The sequence below is a fragment of the Perca fluviatilis genome, chromosome 13, assembly GCF_010015445.1.
Source record: "Perca fluviatilis chromosome 13, GENO_Pfluv_1.0, whole genome shotgun sequence".
NCBI lineage: Eukaryota > Metazoa > Chordata > Actinopteri > Perciformes > Percidae > Perca > Perca fluviatilis.
The window spans coordinates 29,118,581-29,136,556 of NC_053124.1; the positions used below are offsets into that span (position 1 = coordinate 29,118,581).

At 42.9% G+C, this 17,976-nt stretch overlaps 1 protein-coding gene across 3 annotated transcripts in view; it reads left to right on the top strand.

Moving 5' to 3' along the window:
• Positions 1–16,198, top strand: part of shisa7b (shisa family member 7) — a 51,311-nt gene extending 35,113 nt beyond the window's left edge. Inside the window, exons 7-11 of one of the 3 annotated variants that reach the window (XM_039820757.1) lie at positions 1,601–1,669; positions 5,386–5,619; positions 13,001–13,382; positions 14,906–15,006; positions 15,039–16,198. In XM_039820757.1, coding sequence (XP_039676691.1) covers positions 1,601–1,669; positions 5,386–5,619; positions 13,001–13,382; positions 14,906–15,006; positions 15,039–15,409 — 1,157 coding nt within the window. In that variant the 3' untranslated portion in view covers positions 15,410–16,198. Of the gene's footprint in view, positions 1–1,600; positions 1,670–5,385; positions 5,620–13,000; positions 13,383–14,905 lie in introns of all 3 variants that reach the window. The other 2 variants (XM_039820755.1, XM_039820756.1) reach the window with 2 other exon arrangements.
• Positions 16,199–17,976: the final 1,778 nt, after the last annotated feature.

Here is a 17,976-nt window from a genome sequence, read left to right on the forward strand (position 1 = left end):
TTGTGTCTTGGACAGAAAAAAACAACATTTTCTTTTAATATTCAAATGCTGAAGTGCACTGGAAGTCATCTTTACATTGTCTAACGTGTGGGCTGCTGTTGTTTTTTGAACAGTTGCTATCACAGATGGATCTTTTTCACAGTATTTGTTTCACATATTTTCCCAGCTAAATCCAGTGATGTATGCTTTGTTTTTGAGGTAATCATGACCACACTGACAGTGGCTACAAATCATCAAAGACAAATTCAACAAGTCTTTATTTAATGTTCTCCTCGGTATGCACCTCGGGCTGCCCACGCCCGACAGCTTTGTGTTGTTTCTGATGATGAGACAAAAATGAGAGTTGAATATCAGTGTTGGTGAACGTGTTTGTTTTTCCTGTATTGTAACAATTCACACAAAAATAACACACACACACACACAGGTCTCTCTTTACTGCTCTGTCTCTCTCTGCTGCCACTGTCTCTCACCTCTCACAGAACAAGCTCTTCTCTGTCAGTCTGTCCAGGATTTTGCTAAATTGTTTCATGATTTTTAATTTTTTTTTGCAGAACCTTTAGGGTTTTATCAATAACAATTTCATCTCAAGAAAAATGTGGTAGTTCAGTACAAATAAAGATATCCCAAAAAGCTAGAATGTTTGTATATTACTTATTTTCGTCACGTCAAAGACCTGCCTTCCTGCACACAATCATTGATCGTAAAACTGGATGGTAGGTTGCTTAAGATAGTTTGTGTAATCTTTATAATATGCAAACAACAAGCAGACTAAATGAAAACTGAATATTTTAAACTTCTAATGGTGAATAAAAGGGTTTATTTACTTTCATCTCCCCCTACTCTGGAGTTGCTGAACACATAAAAAGACATTTTTTGATAACGTTGCTTAATGTAAATCAGCAGAGTTTGTTTATTTTATGTATTAGTTTATTTGTCAGGGACAATGCAGCGCACATTATTACATACATAATTATCACAGTCAAAGCCATACTGTAACACTATGTGTAGATGTGTTGCATAAAAGGTTTTGAGCCAAAAGGCTAATTTGCAACCCCAGTCCCTGGTCAGGCCTTTCTAAAAAGATAATCAAAAGAACTACATATTGTGATTTACATAATCATGCAGCAGATACATTGTATACTAATATATTACATCAACATTTCACAGATTCATGACCACATTATAAGCATTTAATTTATTTTTTTGACATAAAAAACATCACAAAACAGCACATCATGTAACAACACCAACCCCAAGGACCCAGCCGCTCGCACCCGCTCACCTCTACCCACCCCGATAGTGAGGGGCCTGGGCCGCTACATGTTGAGCTCCCATACCCAGACCCCGCCCCGCGGCAGACGTGCGCATTGTGGAAATGTGTGTCACTAAAGTAAAACTATCAACAACAAAAAAAAAAAGGCCAATTCCTGGAGGGACCGTCTGTCTCTACCCTGTCTCTATCTTTCTGTCCCTCTCTGTCCCCTCTCTCTCTTTCTCTCTCTCTCTCTCTCTCTCTACTGACACATATGCTTACTCAACACATGGCTCTGTGTCTCTGGAGTGGTTGTCCATCAGTTTGTCGGCTCTGCTCTCTTTGCAGCTGGGAACATGCACCACCATTTTAACCAGCAGGGGTCTGCCTCCAGCCCCAAACACTCTGCTACCATCGGTAAGCCCCGTGGTCAGCAGCACGGTCCAGCGCAGGCGGCGGCGAGCCGCCCCGGCCGGATCCACGGCCTCACTACCACACTGTCTGTCTGTCTTGTTGCCGGTATGACGGCCTGTCGTCCTGCGCTCTTAAAACAGCTGTGTCATTTCAACACACATTTGTTTTTGTTTTTTAAAACATATGAACAATGTTGTGTTGAACGTGACACATCTTTCATAAGAGCTAAAAGTTGTCTGGCCTGCCCTCTGCTTAATGCAAGCCTGTCTTCCCCACTACCACCCACTTACCACCACAAGCCTGCTTCCAAATGTGCTTCTTCTTCTTCTCCTTTCTGTGTAGCAGTGATGTGCAACTGTGCTTACACTACATAGTGCCAGAAGTCTTGGCTTAACCAACCTGGACCCTATTTTCCTATGTTATTGTGTGTAAGTGGCTGATAGGAACAGCAACCACAGACCGGGCTGCAATGTAACCCTACGGTGCAAATGTGCATCGTCAATTTGGTCCACTAAAAGTGCTTTATTTTGCCACTGAAAGTGTCTGACGACATTATGGAAAGGATCCCTACAGAGATAGACCTTTTTAAAACCTATTTTAGACCTTTCTGTTTAACCAGAAACAGCTCTGAAGTCGCTAGCGCTGAACCCACCAGAATCTATTTGAAAAAAAACATACTTTTAGCGTGTATAGAGCCAACATATTTTCACATTTAAATTGGCAAAATATGTGTTTATTTCAACCAAAACTAAGTTGTGATGGTTGGAAAAGTGGAAAGACGACCCAAAACAGCTTTTAATAGTTTTATTTTGTTTCTGTCCACTTTGAATGAAGTGTATTTTACGATGCTAAAATTACCGTTTATTTACATGGAGTCTGGCGGGTTTAGCAAACGCAATTTTGCGGGTGTTTTTATTTTTAAAAAAAGGATCTTACTCTTTAACAGAAAGGTCGACTCTCTTTAGAAATCCTTTCCATAACGTTGTCAGACACTTAGAATATTAATCTGAGCCAGTCAGCGGCAAAACGAGCACTTTTGTGAAGGGAAATACAAACTTACATTGTAGCTTGGTTTGCCGCTGCCGACTGCAGCGATCTCACTTAATACTGGACCAATGTCAAACATTGTTGTTCCCATCAGTCACTTAGACACAAAAAACATAGGAACATAGGGTCCAGGTTGGTACCCTTTAAGCGAGCTCACTGCGCTTTACCTGATTCTGTTTTCCCAGGCTTTGCACCAAGAAAACAAGGAAAACAAAGAAAAGCAATGCTAGCGCGAGGGATTTATCTGTTGCTGCAGTTGTGCTCCGGAAATAAACAAAATGTCATCGTACGTAAAGGCTAATTGGCTGCATCTGAAATGGCTGCCACAGAACACCGAATAAGGTGTGTGGAAATATCACGAGGATGAAGGGAACAAGCGCGATGAGTGATTTCGCTGAACTTTTTTAAGTTGTTTTAGTGCCAATTATTCCGAACCATTACACCTACATGTGTCCCCCGGGGGAGGGATTACACAAGAAGGCAACAGTAATGAATAAAACCAAGTTGGATTACAGATTACAAAAGAAATTCAGTTGAGATTCAGCTTTTTATGTGCAGTAATATTGTCAATTGTTCAGTTGCTAATCTTAACCAACAAGTCAAGTTTAATAACCTGTATAACACAAAAACAAACTAATAATTAAGTATTTGTGACTTGTATACATTATTGCAAATTAGATTTGTTACTAGTGTCTTTGCTGTGTTTAAAAAACGACTTATTGTGCAGTTTACGCTGAAGGGTTTGCTTTTAATAGGGTGCAATGGATAAAATGAATGGGCAAGGAGGTTGTTTCAGAACAGAAAAATACTTTGCACGCCTACGTGAGACGGGTGCGTAGGAGAGGGACGAGTAGGTCAAAAGTTGCAAAGAAACTCCAGCACACTGTCTAACTTGCAAAGATAAATTTAACGGCAATGTTTCGGTGCTGGACCGCAATCGGGCAGAAAGGAGGTTGTCTAAAAATCTATATTTTCAAGTCTTCCGTGTATACGCATAATCGGCGCCATTCAAGATCACTCATTCGCCATTCCATTGAGATTTGAAGACTTGAATCTGTGATTCACCCTTCGTTTTTTTTTTTTTCCTCCAGTGCCGTCCCCACTCTTCCTGCGTTAGATAACGTGAACGGGCTCCTGGGACGACACAAGAGCCCAACACTTCAGCTCTCTGAGTCAGAGACTGTGCAACACACTGAACAAAGTTCATCTTTCCGTGACACCATTACCAAACCTCTCTGCCAGCCATTGTAGGTGTTCCAAAGAACAAAACAATTACCGTGCACTCATAGAAATGACCGGGCTAATTCTGTAAGCGAACATTTAGCTCAAATATTTGATGCTTTAATTCTCTGCAGCCTTCCTCGTGCTTTATAAACCATATAAAGCAGCTAGCATTGTTTCCCCTCCCACCCCCACCGTATGCGTGTGTAACATGCACAGCACAGAAGTCAATGTGATGTGTGTGGGTCCCTGGGTGACGCTTAACAGAGACATTATTGGCCATTATTGGCCATTACTGTCAATGGTCAATGACCAGTATATGTCCAGCAGTAATCTTAACGAGATCGCAGCTCATAATAACCATTACCACCCTGAATGGACTCGACATCGATTGCGTCTCAAAGACCGGAAACGACAGCAAATGAACAATTTTCCAGAGTTACGTAATCTTTTACTGCCGCTTTATATTCTCACGTTTTTACCTTTCTTTCTTTCTTTTCTTTTTTTTAAAATCTCGGCTGCTGTCACCCAGCAGTTAATAGAGTTTCTCCTGTTCTCTTTGTGTAAGTCTCGTCAGTGGTTGAAGATGGCCCAGCAACGGGCAGCATGTGTTTGTCGATTTTCAGATGTACCTTTCAGCTCATTGTCCCCGTTTAAATGTACAGAACCCACACATGTGAGGTCACCGCTGACTGCACCGACATGTTGGGTCACTAAGTGTCCTTTGTTTGCTGTTTGGAAAGATATGAATGTACCCGTATACTGTATGATGTAATGGGCAATACTGTACATGTTGCAAAACAGCCCCTCCCGCACACTGCTAATCTTACATAAGACTAATCATATTTATGTGTATCGATCGATGTGCTGCTTTTGCACTCTGCATAAATGTGAATGTGTGTGTATGTAGATTCCTCCCCCCCCACCACCCCTCTCCCCCCTCCCTGATGCTATCAGTGTATTTCTATGTCTTTACATGTGGCTGTTATATGTTTGTGTCGGAGCCTCAGATGAACAGTACAGAGTTGTATTTATAGATGGTCGCCATGGAGCTCGGAGACACTTCCTGTGTTTGCTGATCATTAACCAGCTTGTACTGAATCTTCTCTTGTTCTGTCTTCCCCTTCTTCTTCTTCTTCTTCTTCTTCTTCTTCTTTTATTTGTCCATTTCTTTTCCTATCTTTCTATTTGTTTTCTCTTTTCCCCTCGCTTTCTACTTCTCTGTATTTCCTTATATTCTCTAAATGATTCCCTCCCATCCTCATCTCTTCTGTTCCCCTTCCTTTCCTTCTTATTTGTCATGCTCCATCTCTCTCTTTCTACTACTCTTTTTTTTTTTGAACCCCTTCTCCCTTTATTTAACTTTCTGTGCTCCGGTTTGTTTTCCTTCCTCACTTCCATCTCCATCTCCCTCCTCCACCCCTTTTTTTTTCTCCTCTCCCTCCATCCAGAGCGTGGAGCCCGTATGAACAACACCTCCCAGCTCTCCTCTGGAGCCCCCCTGCTTTCAGGCAGCGGTAAAGGTCCCGGCGGTGGCGGCGGCAGCGTCCTCGGCGGGAGCATGAGACACAACAGCAGCCACCCGAACTTCTCCCACTCCTTCCACAACCTGGCCCAGCTGCCGCCGTCCTACGAGTCGGCCATGAAACCTGAGATCAACCGCTACAGCTCCCTGAAGAGGCTGGGTAAGCCCCGCGGGGGAGACAAAGGGATGTGGGGAGGGGGGGGGGGAGTAGAAAGAGAGTGGAAATGCAGGCGAGGGAGAAAGGAAAGAGGGGAAACTTGAGAGTTTATCAGTGTTTTAAGCCCCCAATGTCTCCTCAGGCAGCGCTGCCTGGAAGGCACTAGCATTAGGCAAAGATTAAGGTTAGGGTTAGGTGCCTTGAAGTCAACGGTCGCAGCGCTGCCTTGAAGTCGATTAGGCGATGGTTATGGTTGTGGTTAGGTTTGGGTTAAAACGCAGCGCCCAGAATGGGCCCTACGAGGGGCACGGGCACAAGGGGACCACTGGTGTGAATAAAACACTTTAAAAAACTCGGTTAAATAAAAAAGAGGGGGCTGTTTAAAAGACGGCCAGACATTTAAAGGTTAAAAGAACCACTGGACAGGAAGGACAGCGGGAATTTAAAACCTTAAATAAAAGGTCACCTCCACAAATACCCTGGTGTCTCTCCTAAGAAATAATAAAGTAAAAAAATAAATAAAATATACACCCATACATATACACACATACATACATACATACACATACGTACATACACACACATATCCACATATATATACATATACAAACATGCATACACACATATGTACAGTCGTGTAATAAATAAATGAAAATATATATAAAAAAATATATAAAAAAATATAAAAAGCCTGGTGTCACAATATAAAATAAATTCTATCCCAATATTAAATCCATGTTATTTAAATTCCAAAATTTAAGAACGCAATTTAAGACATTAAAAAAAGGTTATACTATAATACTGTCTGAATTACTTGCCCTTGAGGTTAAAAATATAAATACACATACCATTAAGAGTTAGTAGTAAGTGCTATGTTTAAAAGTGCTTTAAAAAGTAAAAAGTGCCACACAATAAATAACCGTTAGGTTAGGGTTAGGGTTAGGTGCCTTGAAGTCAACGCTCGCAGCGCTGCCTGGAAGGAGACGTTGGGGGCTTAAAACGCCATCGTGCAACTTGAGAGCGGGATGGAGAGGGGAGGAGCAAGTGGGATTCATTGATTATTTAGGACCACTGAAGGCTGTCAGGTGAACACACACCAGCTAGCAGCCACATTGGAAGCGTAGTGTTCTTGTGCCACAGTGGCTAAAAACTATAAACGTTAGAAAACGATTAAAAACAATTTAAAAGACAAGAATACATTTTACAGTGTAGTATAAGAATTTAAAGAAAGAGCAGTTAAAACAGTTAAACATATAAAAGCAGATAAAATAGGTTATTTAAAGAAAGGCAAGATCAAAAAGATAGGTCTTTAGCCTTGATTTAAAAGAACTGAGAGTTGAAGCGGACCTACAGGTTTCTGGGAGTTTGTTCCAAATATGTGGAGCATAAAAACTGAATGCTGCTTCCCCCGTTTAGTTCTGACTCTCGGGACAAGTAGACCTGTCCCAGACGACCTGAGAGGCCTGGGTGGGTCATAGTGTAGTAGCAGATCAGAAATGTATTTTGGCCCTAAACCGTTTAGTGATTTATAAACCAGCAAAAGTATTTTGAAATCAATTCTTTGAGGCACTGGAAGCCAGTGTAGAGACTTCAGAACTGGAGTGATGTGATCCACTTTCTTGGTCTTAGTGAGGACTCAGGCAGCAGCGTTCTGAATCAGCTGCAGCTGTCTGATTGATTTTTTAGGGAGACAAAGTTCTGGCACATCCAGTCGTTAATTTGTTCAATGCACATATTCATTTGTTGTATTGGGCTATAGTTCCCTGGCGATAAGGTTATGTAAATCTGTGTGTCATCCGCATAACTATGGTAACTTATTTTGTTGTTTTCCATAATCTGAGCCAGTGGAAGGCTCAGTGAAGAATGGGAGGACTGCGGGATCCTGACACTAACCGATATGTCCGACGTTACAGCCTAATTTACAGAAATATAGTTAGTCTAATGCTGACATTTGGATATTTTACTGGATATAAATGCTTGCTGCAAATGTACTGTTTGGCATATCGTTGGGTTAGTGTCAAGATCTCCACGGTCTTCCCATTCTGCTGATTCCTCATGTCTGTATCCACTTCTGTCTTCATAAAAGCTCCAATTTTCGGTTCGACAGCTTATAAAAAACTTAAGTTATGTGTTCTTTACATTGTTGGTAGTGCATCCCACCACGCGGCAGCTTTTAGGCATGTTTCTGTTGTTTGCTAGCAGACGGAATGGACGGTGAGGCACCGTCACGCAATACAAGTCAACGGAGAGCGGAGAGGTGTTTTCCCCTGGAATTATTAGAATCTCAAACGTTATAAATGATTTACAGGGTTCATTTGATTATGTTGCCCGCGTCACATTTGAGCATTAAACATTGCAGCTTTGAAAGGTGGCTCTGGAGAAATGAGCTCCTTTGTGGATCACGGCAGCTGTAGTCATCTTGGATTAGAAATGCAAAACGTCCTTCCTTTACCACTCTGGCAGTGTAGCAAACTTCTCAGCACTGGGTGTAGATAAACAATCCCCACCATGCCAAAAGAAAAAGTAAATACACTTCTTCTCGTGGAGCAAGAAGCTGATGTGTTTACTTAAAATGAGACAAAAACTTGGAACATACTAAACATATGATTCAATGGCAGAAAAATGGATTACCAGTCCTTCCAGAAAAAGGACTTTTTTTGTGATTGTTGCGGGCAGAAATCCTTGATTATTCGGCACGTTTTCTTAAAAAATGCGATGAAATATGCGGGATATTTATGCAGTTTTATGCGATGAAATTACGGGAACTTGCAAAAACTGCGGTTTGATGAAAAAGAGAAGAAGAAGTGATTCCCCCAACACCCTGCTTTTCGATGATGTTCACGTCGCGTAATTACGTCACTTCATAACGTTGCCATGGCAACAGGGGAAAATGGCTGCTCTTGTGTGAAGTAAACGCCACATTTTTGAACTTTCTGCTAAGATATATTATGGGACTTTTTTGTCAACGAATATGCGTGGATTATGAAATCATGCGAGCCCCGCATATTTTGCGCGGAAATCTGCAATTTATGCGGCGAAAGTGTGGCGTATTAGAAAAATGCGGCCCCCGCATAAATATGCAGACTTTGGCTGATTATGCGTTGAATTATGCGATCGCATAATCACGTTTTTCTGGAGGGACTGGATTACACTCCAGAAAAAGTTACTTCCCGGTTGGAATCCATTATAATTATGTGACTGTAAGTATTAGATCATTAAAAAAAAGAGATGTTTTGTGGCGTGTTGTCCAGGGCTTTAGTGTTGCACTTCCACATGAGACAGGTTGAATGAAGGAAGAAGAACTCCATTCTTCCTCTCTAACTGCAGATAAAAGGGGGATTGGGGAAATAAAAAAAAAAAGGGGGCGAAAGAGAGGAAACACGGCAGAGTATAAATGTGGAGAAAGAGGCTGGTTGACCAGAAGAAAAGGATCAGGGAGGCAGTGAAAGAGCTGATTGGCCGAATAAGGATACAGCAGGAAGAAACGAAAAAAAGAAGAAAAAAAAGAGAGATATCCGTGAAGATAGAGATGCAGAGAGGTCGGCTGAGCAGAAGGAGAAGAATGAAGGGAGAGGCGGTGAAAGAAAGGATTGGAGGGAGATGTGGAGATAGGGGGAGGGGCGTTGGCTGCTGGTCTGCAGGGGCCTGGCTGCCTTCGACGAGGAAGAAAAAAGATGTTTGAGAGGCAGCGGCCGGCAACCTCTCTCTCTCTCTCTCTCTCTCTCTCTCTCTCTCTCTCTCTCTCTCTCTCTCTCTCTCTCCCTCTCTCCCTCTGTCTTTACCTCTCTCGCCCTGCGATTGCTGGGGACTGCAGGGGGAGGGGAGTTGCCTCTGCAGGCTGAGTGATGGATGATGGTTACTACATCGGGGATTGTGTGTGTGTGTGTGTGTGTGTGTGTGTGTGTGTGTGTGTGTGTGTGTGTGTGTGTGTGTGTGTGTGCGTGCGTGGCTATATGTGGACGTGGAAGCAATAATGAGGTGAAAGACCAGATGAGTCTCTCTTATTATTTCCATTCAATCAAAAGGAGAAAACACTTGAAGAGACGACGCTTGTGCAGAGATCGAAGAAAAGAAAAAAAAAAAGGCTTCTTCTCAACACACATCATCAGACCTTCAGAGGTCATCCCACTTCCCTCCGTCGTCTCGTTAAGAAACAGCCGCTCTGTCGCATTAATCACAGCCTTCCTGCAGCTTTTTATGGTTTAGATCATCTCGGACTACGTCATGGTTTACGCTTTTTCGCCTCGCAGGAGATGGAACCAGATGCTCATTCACCTCCTCGTTTCTGCCATGTCTCTCCTTCACATTGTTTAATCCCCCACCTCCCATGATTAAACAAATTCATTCAAAGGCAGCTTTGTTGCCGCACGTGTGTAATAGGCGACCAGTTTCTAAAATATCTTCATATGTACAGCATAGTCATTTCTGATTGCACGCTGCCTTTTTCTCTGCAAATTAGAATTCGCTTCTTTTCGGCGTTTCGCAGAGTTAATCTACGATTCGAAGAGTGCTGACTGGACTGTTACTGGATATTGGTCTTGTATTTCCTGATTGAGTGTTTCTGCAGGTGGCCCAGTTCTCTCCCTCTGCTCTGTCATTGGGGCTAGAAAGTCCAGCTGCTCAAATCCCCAGTTCAACAAGTCCACAAGGAGCCTAAATAGTCCCTATTTACTCCTGTAGTTCTTCCTTTTTTTCTGTTTGTGCCAAACAGGGTTATTATACTAAATGGAAAAATAAGCAGGTAGATAAACTAAAACTAAGTTAAACTTAAACTATATGTCCAGTTTAAAAAACAAATCAAATAAAAATGAATGTACATGATTTCAGCTATAATATATCACTGCTGAAAAAAAGGAGATTGCATGAATTTCTGTCAACTCTCCTGACAGCGAACCACAGAAATTGAAGAGACTTGACATTCCAGGAGACGGCGCTGTGCCGTAATTGCTTTGGACATTAAGGTAGCGCAAAGATTCAATATTTACTTTCATGGCTAATTCTCCAACAATTTGTTTAGTATGTATACGTAGCTACATACGTCTTGAGACATTATACCTGGCACTAACAAACTAACAAAGTAAAACTAAACCTTCCTGAAAAACAAACAAACCTGAAATTAAACTCAAACTAGCAAAACACACTCTGAAAACTAACACAAATGAAATTGAAAAGTCAAAACTGAAATGAAATTTAAAAAAAACTAATTGAAAATTCTAAACTACTATAACCTTGGTTCCAAACCAACCTAAAAACGGCTTCAACAGAGAAGCGTAATTCAGACCCTGGCTGACTCACAGTTGCACTGAAAGCAAAGCACGTCTAAATTATTAAAGGTGTGCGTTTTCAGAAAAAAAAAACACCCTGAATGTCCGTTTAGCGGAACGCCTCTTCAAACTAAAATGTTGTGATTGTGACACAAAGACGGGGACTGCAGCCTCTCAGCCCAGCCATTGTATGAAACCTGGTCCTTTTGATGTGGCTCCCCGTACGGCGCTGCAGAAAGGACTCTGATAAAGGCTGCTTTGTCTGCCGACTGCAGCCGGGGGGAGAAACCTCCAGATAATGTGGCCTTACAGGAGGGGAGTAAACACAGAGGGGGAGAGAGAGAGAGAGAGGACATGAGACAAACAGCGAGAAAAGATAGTTGTTAAACAAAAAAAACAACCGGAGGGAACCTTGAGAGCGAGAGGGAGAGAGGGAAAAGGAAAGAGGAAAGAAAAGGGAGCGGAAGAGACAAAGGAAGAAACAGAAGGAGAGGAGAAAGGAGTGGAAGAGACCTGACAGACAAAGAAAAGACGAGGCGAGAGGGGAGGAAGAGGTAGAGAGGTGGCTGGTTAAAAGGTCAGGTTTAAATTGGCTCTTGGGGAGCCGCTTCCGTGGAAATACGTTTGAAGATTAAAGCGGTCTCAGGCTATAGAGCAGAAAGCACCTCGCTAACTGTTCCCTCCACCTCTTTTTTTCTTGTTTTTCTACTTTGTGTATGCCTTTATTTTCATGTCATTTAAAATCTCATCACTCTGTTTTAAACGTCTTAACCTGTATGCGGTCTATCTTTTGTCTTTTGCGCTCTGGCTTTTCTTTTACCTTTTTTTATTCTTTTATGCCTCATGCGATACACAGTGTATCTCTCTTTTTCCATTATACATTCCTCTCATTTCCGTCTTCACTTCCTGTCCCTCTCTGACACGATCACCCCCGTTTCACCTTTCGTTCTCTGCCTCTTTCACCTCTTGTTGCTCCTCTTCTCTGTCCCGAGTATTTCACCTCCCTTTCCTGCCAAACAAGTGGCATATTTTCGTTTTCATTCGACCTCCTTGACATCATCTGATTTCTCTTTTCACTTCATGCTTTTCACCTGTCTTTTGTCTCTATCTGCCATGTTTCTTGTATTTGTTTTTTGTTTCTGTTCTTTCTGCCGTTCTGTCTCTACTCCTTATCTTTTTATTTTGATGTTCAAATTTCAGTCTTGATGTTGGACATCTGAATCTAACTACAAGGTTCACTCATAGCTTTCCATCATACTTCATGATCTTCACCAGCAGAGCTTAACCCAGTTGTCATAGAATTGTAGCTGTTTACCTTTACAGTTTATCTTTAGTATCATTCATATTGAGGATTTGGACTCTAAGTCAGAAATAAGCCGTTTCGCACTCTGGGAAATTGTCATGGGCACATTTCACTTTTTTACATTTTATAGACATCAAGCCGAGTGTTCTCTAATGCAGTGGTTCTCAAACTTTTTCCAATAACGTACCCCTTTTGAATTGTTTCTTTATGCCAAGTACCTAGCGCTAATTATTTTCGGTAGAAATAAAAAAGTGTACATAAACAGGAACAGTACAGCGCTGTCAGCGATACATTTGCTAAACAACAGCATTGGAACTGAAAAAAAAAAAAAACATTTAAATGCTAATGAGAAAAAGAGACAAAAACTGTAAAAAAGACACAAACTTGGAAAAAGACGGTAGAAAGAAGGAAGGAAGTAAGGCAAGAATAGGTCAAAATACTATCAAAAACTTCAAAAACAGTGACAGAAGAAGAAAGAAGCGAGAAACTTGTAAAAAGTAGAAAGACAGTTTAGGAAGGAAGGCAAGAATAGGTCCAAAGAAGGCGACACAAAATTTCTACATAAAAAGGAACAATGTTCTGGACAACAGCCTCGTAACAATTAAACATTTAGTTAAATATCTCAGGTACCCCCTGCAGTCCTCCAAAGTACCCCTAGGGGTACACGTACCCCCATTTGAGAAACACTGCTCAAATGCATACCCGGTAGACAGGCAGAATGTACTTAGTTTAAAAAGAGACAACAATTCGGGAAATCCTCTTCCGTTGCAGCCCTGTTCACATATTGCACGTGTCTTCCTCTCTTTTGCTGAACCAGAGAAAGAGCTCGACGAGTACTCCAGCTACTACAACTCCAAGCGTCGCTCCAACAACGCTCCGCCCTCCTTCCACTCCTCGCAGCACTACCTGCCCTGGGGAGGAGACTACACGCTGGGGTCCCGGGGCACGCTGCCCCTCCACGGCTCGCGGCCCCGCCTCCACATCCCCGCCTCCACCCCGAACCCGTACCCGCTGCCCGCCCAGTCGCAGTACGCCAGCTCCTCCTTCGACCGGCCGCCGCGCCGCGTCCGCTCCCAGGACCAGCTGCTGGCGCTCGGGGAGGGCAACACGCTGTCCCGCCTGTCCAAGAACCAGCAGCACCAGTACTACAAAGCCATGATGAGCACCAGCAGGGGCTCCAACTCGCAGACGCTCCGCAGGTAAGAGACGAGATGGACGAGAAAGAGAAAGGGAACGAGAGAAAAGATGAAAGCGGAGTCTCAACTCAAGGTGTGCTCACTAATGTCGAAAAAAGGGAGGCTGCGCTTCAACAACAAAGAATCTCGGCGGAGTGCTAAACCCAAAATGCGATGGGCGTGTTCAAAAAAAGGGAAGAAAAAGGTAGCCCATCTCAGGTTCCCAAGTTAAGGAGGACATAGCACTTTTTTTTAATGAGGCCCACATCGGCACAAAGCCTTCTTCGGTGCGTTTAAAATAATCTGGTTCCATTCAGTGTTACACATACATTTTAAAATAAATAGAAACTACAGGTCCCAGGTTGCTCTGTGGCTAACCTGCTACTATGAGAATGAACAACAAAAAACTCCACAAACATTAAAAGAAACATTGTCTTCCTGTTGTCTTTCAGGGTCAAAATTGAAAAGATTCATGGTCAATAAACCTATTTTATATGACATTATACCAAATTTCTTTAGATAAAGAAAGCAGAACTTCTGGATTGGGCTACTTGGACGAATAGTAAAGATCAGAGGAGGTTTAGTGGATCACAGAAAGTCAAAGTTTAGTTTCAGGTTTTGAAACCATTTTTTCAAATGCTATAAAAATGTAATAAAACACCCACAATTCAATGTAAGTAATCATTCATTTCTTAAAATGTTGTATGGAACATACATCCACACATCCATGTAATTTTTTGAAGAAACCCATATTTCTGTTATTAAAAACTTTAGAAAATGGGTCAAATTTGACCCGAGGACAAGACGAGGGTTAAAAACATATTGAGATTAATAAGAATGAATATATGGCCAAAAATCTTTTTTCGCCATATTGTCATCTATCACAATATGAAAACTGTGTGCTCCGGTTATACTTTACATGACATCAGAGGTCTTTTTAATGTGTACAACTTTAACAACTACAAGATACAATTTGTTTGAGATTCCAAATTTAAAAAGGGTATTTTGTGAAGTGATAAAGTGAGTTTCTAATATAATCAGAGATGTTCCGATATTAACATATTAAGAATGAAAACAGAGAGGACGGTAAGAATATAAAAAATTTAGTTAGTTAGTTAGTTAATGTACAGTATAACAATACAATAGAATTTACAATTTTACAACAGATATACAAAAAGAGAGGGAAGGAATAGTGCAATATCGGTCAATAGTCTGAGATTTTAGGATTTAAATATGAGTAGGCTACAGTGCAAGGCAGATCAGTGCTTTTTCCAACGTTTTAAATTGTTACATTTTTCTTCTACACATTTTCAGCGCTTATTTCTACGTCACATATTTTCTGATATAAAACGAAAATTGAAAACGGGTCAATGTGACCCGAAGTCAACACAACAAGGGTTAAATGATAATATTGAATTATCACAGTAGCCATAAAGGCAAAATATGAAGCGGTTATTCTGCGTTTTTTCATGATTATTATATGTTAGGATTATTGTATTGCGTTGATAATTTAATAGCAAATAGAATAAACAAGTCTTTGGTTCCAGGTCCCACGAGAGGCTTCTGGTCTCCCCCGACCGTCTGGAGGACCGGCTGATGATGGGCCTGATGGGAGGAGGAGGAGGAGGGGGAGGAGGAGGAGGAGGAGGAGGGGAGGAGGAGGCGACCGAGCGGGAGGAAGCGGGATGGTGCCCACTATGGGCCGGCTCAGCCACCAACAGAAGACCCAGTCGCAGCAGAACATCTGCGCCACGCCGTCCCTGGAGCGCCACCACATGATCAAGATGAACTCCCACCCGACGCCAGGCCACGACCGCGACCGTGACCGCGACCGCGACCGCAGTTCGGCCGGCATGCCTGGGATGGGCATGCACGGCGGCTGGGACCCCCACGGGGGCCACGGCGGAGGCGGCGGAGCGGGCCACCCCAACGCCCGGCGGATGGCTTTCGCCAGCAAGAGGCAGAACACCATCGAACAGCTGCACTTCATCCCCGGGGGCGGAGGAGTGCAGGGACTGCGGACTGGGAGTAAGAACGAGGTGACAGTGTGAGAGGGCGGGGGAGGGAAAGCGAGAGGAAGATGAAGAGCGCGGAGCAGAGAAGTGAAGGCTGAAGCTGTGACGAAGCTCAAGAGGCATTTAGTGGGAAGATGGAAGTGGCGAGATGGGCAGGAAAACAGGAAAAAAGAGGTTTGATCTCAGCTGGCTGCCTCACAGGGCTGCACAAACAGGCCCCCCCTCCTCCCCCTCCCCTCCCCTCCCCTCCCATAAAACAAAAAAAAGTGGCGGATGACAACATTGATCTCATAGTGAGTATAGCCAGTTGATTTCCTCCTCGTCACATTTGTGCGTTTTTAAAAAGAGAATATTCAGCCATTCTTCGAAAAAGGGAAGACAGAAATGTCCACTTAAAAAGAGCAAAAAATATCACGAATGCAGCTCAAAGGCTGCGGGGTATTCGCCGTGACTTTTATTGAAGGATACCCACCGAGTCAAATTTGTTGAATTGTCCTTGAGTTGTATTGCACTGTCCTCCGAGTCCTCCAGAGCGCCGGCGGACCTTCGTCTGTCTTTGAACCCACTGTGGAAGAGAGAGCGCGCCGAGGCAGACGCGGTTCGCAAGTCTTTGGATTTCTGATAAAGTGTTGCGAGTTGCTTTTGTATGGAATTAACCTGATATTAATAACAATAGTATTAACATTACTGAGCCCTGTAAGACTTTGTGTAACGTATTTATCCTTTAGCCAGCCAGTTTGTAACTTTAAAAGGCTGGGAAAACGTGACCTCTCTCTAGTTGTGATTGGACTATCATCGAAGTCAAAACATTGTCTGCAAAAAAAAGAATCCAAACAAGTACAATTAGCTGTCACTTGATTGCCTTCATGGCTTGATTTCCTCTTGAAAAAAAGTGAACACCTACATGGACACAAGCTGCTGTCATAAAGGCCCAGTCACACCAGCAATTTAAACGGCAACAATTTGTCTGCAAAAATCCATCCGAATTGAAATTGCTGCTACTAATGGATTCAACGTATTGTCCCGTTTGCAAGCGAGCTAACGCCCCTGTCAGTCAGCCCAAAAAAAAGCTCGCTGGTTCAGAAATTCCTCTTCAATAAAAAAAACCCCACTTCGTTGACCGAAAGGATGTGAAAAAATCCAGAGAGCCGAAAGCCAGCGCGGAGACAACGGAAACAGAAAGCAGCGCCCAGGGAGCTGCGGTGTCCAGCTAGCGCTAGCACGCTTGCTAGCAGTTAGCCCGTTAGCGACAGCAGTCCACCAGCTAGCCCAGCGACAGCGGCCACTTAGCGTCCGACGTGCAGATTCATTCGGCCGCGCCACACTTCCTGGGGTGACCGGGCCTTTCAAAAGTCAAATCCGCTCGAGCGGTGTGACTTTTCAGCTAATAACTTTTGTACAGTGAACTCCAGTGGGCGTATGTCATCGATGAAACATTGTGCCGTGACCCTTTGCGTAATAATTAGTAAAAAGAAAAAAACAAGAAAAGGTTTTGACCAAAACGTCCCTCAAAACACTGTTTCCATTGTGAGTTTGTAGACGAGTCGAGGGTTTCTTTGTGCCTCTGACCGGCATTCAACAAAGCCTCCCGTGCTTCTACGACTTCCACACGCTACCTGCAAGTTGAGCTGCTCACCTCGTATAAAGGGTTTTGGGGGAGGGGACCATGGACACTTCACACCAAGGGCTATACCGAATTATCTTTGTGTGTCCGTGCTCTGTACAGCGTCTGCTTCTCATTTTTTGTTCATTTCCTCAGTGTCGGGAGGCATGCTTGTGCATATGTTTGTATTCTTTTGTTCTCGTGTAGAGAGACGATGCGACCGTGGACGGAGATTCTGCAAAGCAAAAGGAACTCTTGCGCAACACGACCGTGATTACTTTTTTCTTTTGTTGTTGTTGTTGTTGTTGTTGTTGTTGTTTCTGGCTGTGAGATGGACCTTTTTCCGGTGGTTGGGGCTGGACCTTCCCCTTTTTATGGGGTTTTGATGGACTCGGGAGGCCTTGTTGGAGGTTTTCAGCCTAAAGACAGACGAGACGACTGATTACTGAGCCAAGCTTCCTGCCGGCCGTTTCTAATCTTTTTCCTACGATACATGTGCTCATGATGACGGTTTATGATCATACGTGTAAAGACCCTCCCCCCCCGCCCTCGATCATCAGACGATGGACGCTCTTATTTCTTTTCTTTATTTTATTTAAACATGTATTTATTTTTTTAATCTCTGTGAATTTTAATGTATAATCCCTCCCCCCTCCCCCCACACACGATTTTTCAATATTCAAACTTTCTAGTGGAATAAAAAAAAAAAAAAAAAAAAAAAAAAAAACATTTGTATTCTCGAACGAAAAGAGCTGATGCAATCAAAGAGAAAAGACGAAACCGCATGACAATGTCACAAGCCAGTGTTGATGATGTCATAGTGCTGACTTATGATGTCACGGCGTGTGTGCGTGTGTGTGTAAATGTACATGCGTCGGTTTTAATTTTAGTGTGCCCGTGTGTGTAACTCTCTCAGTGTCTTTTTCTTCTTCTTCTTCTTCTTCTTCTTCTTAGGAATGCTGAACCTCATTTTTTTGACCAAACTTCGGGCCATGTCTTC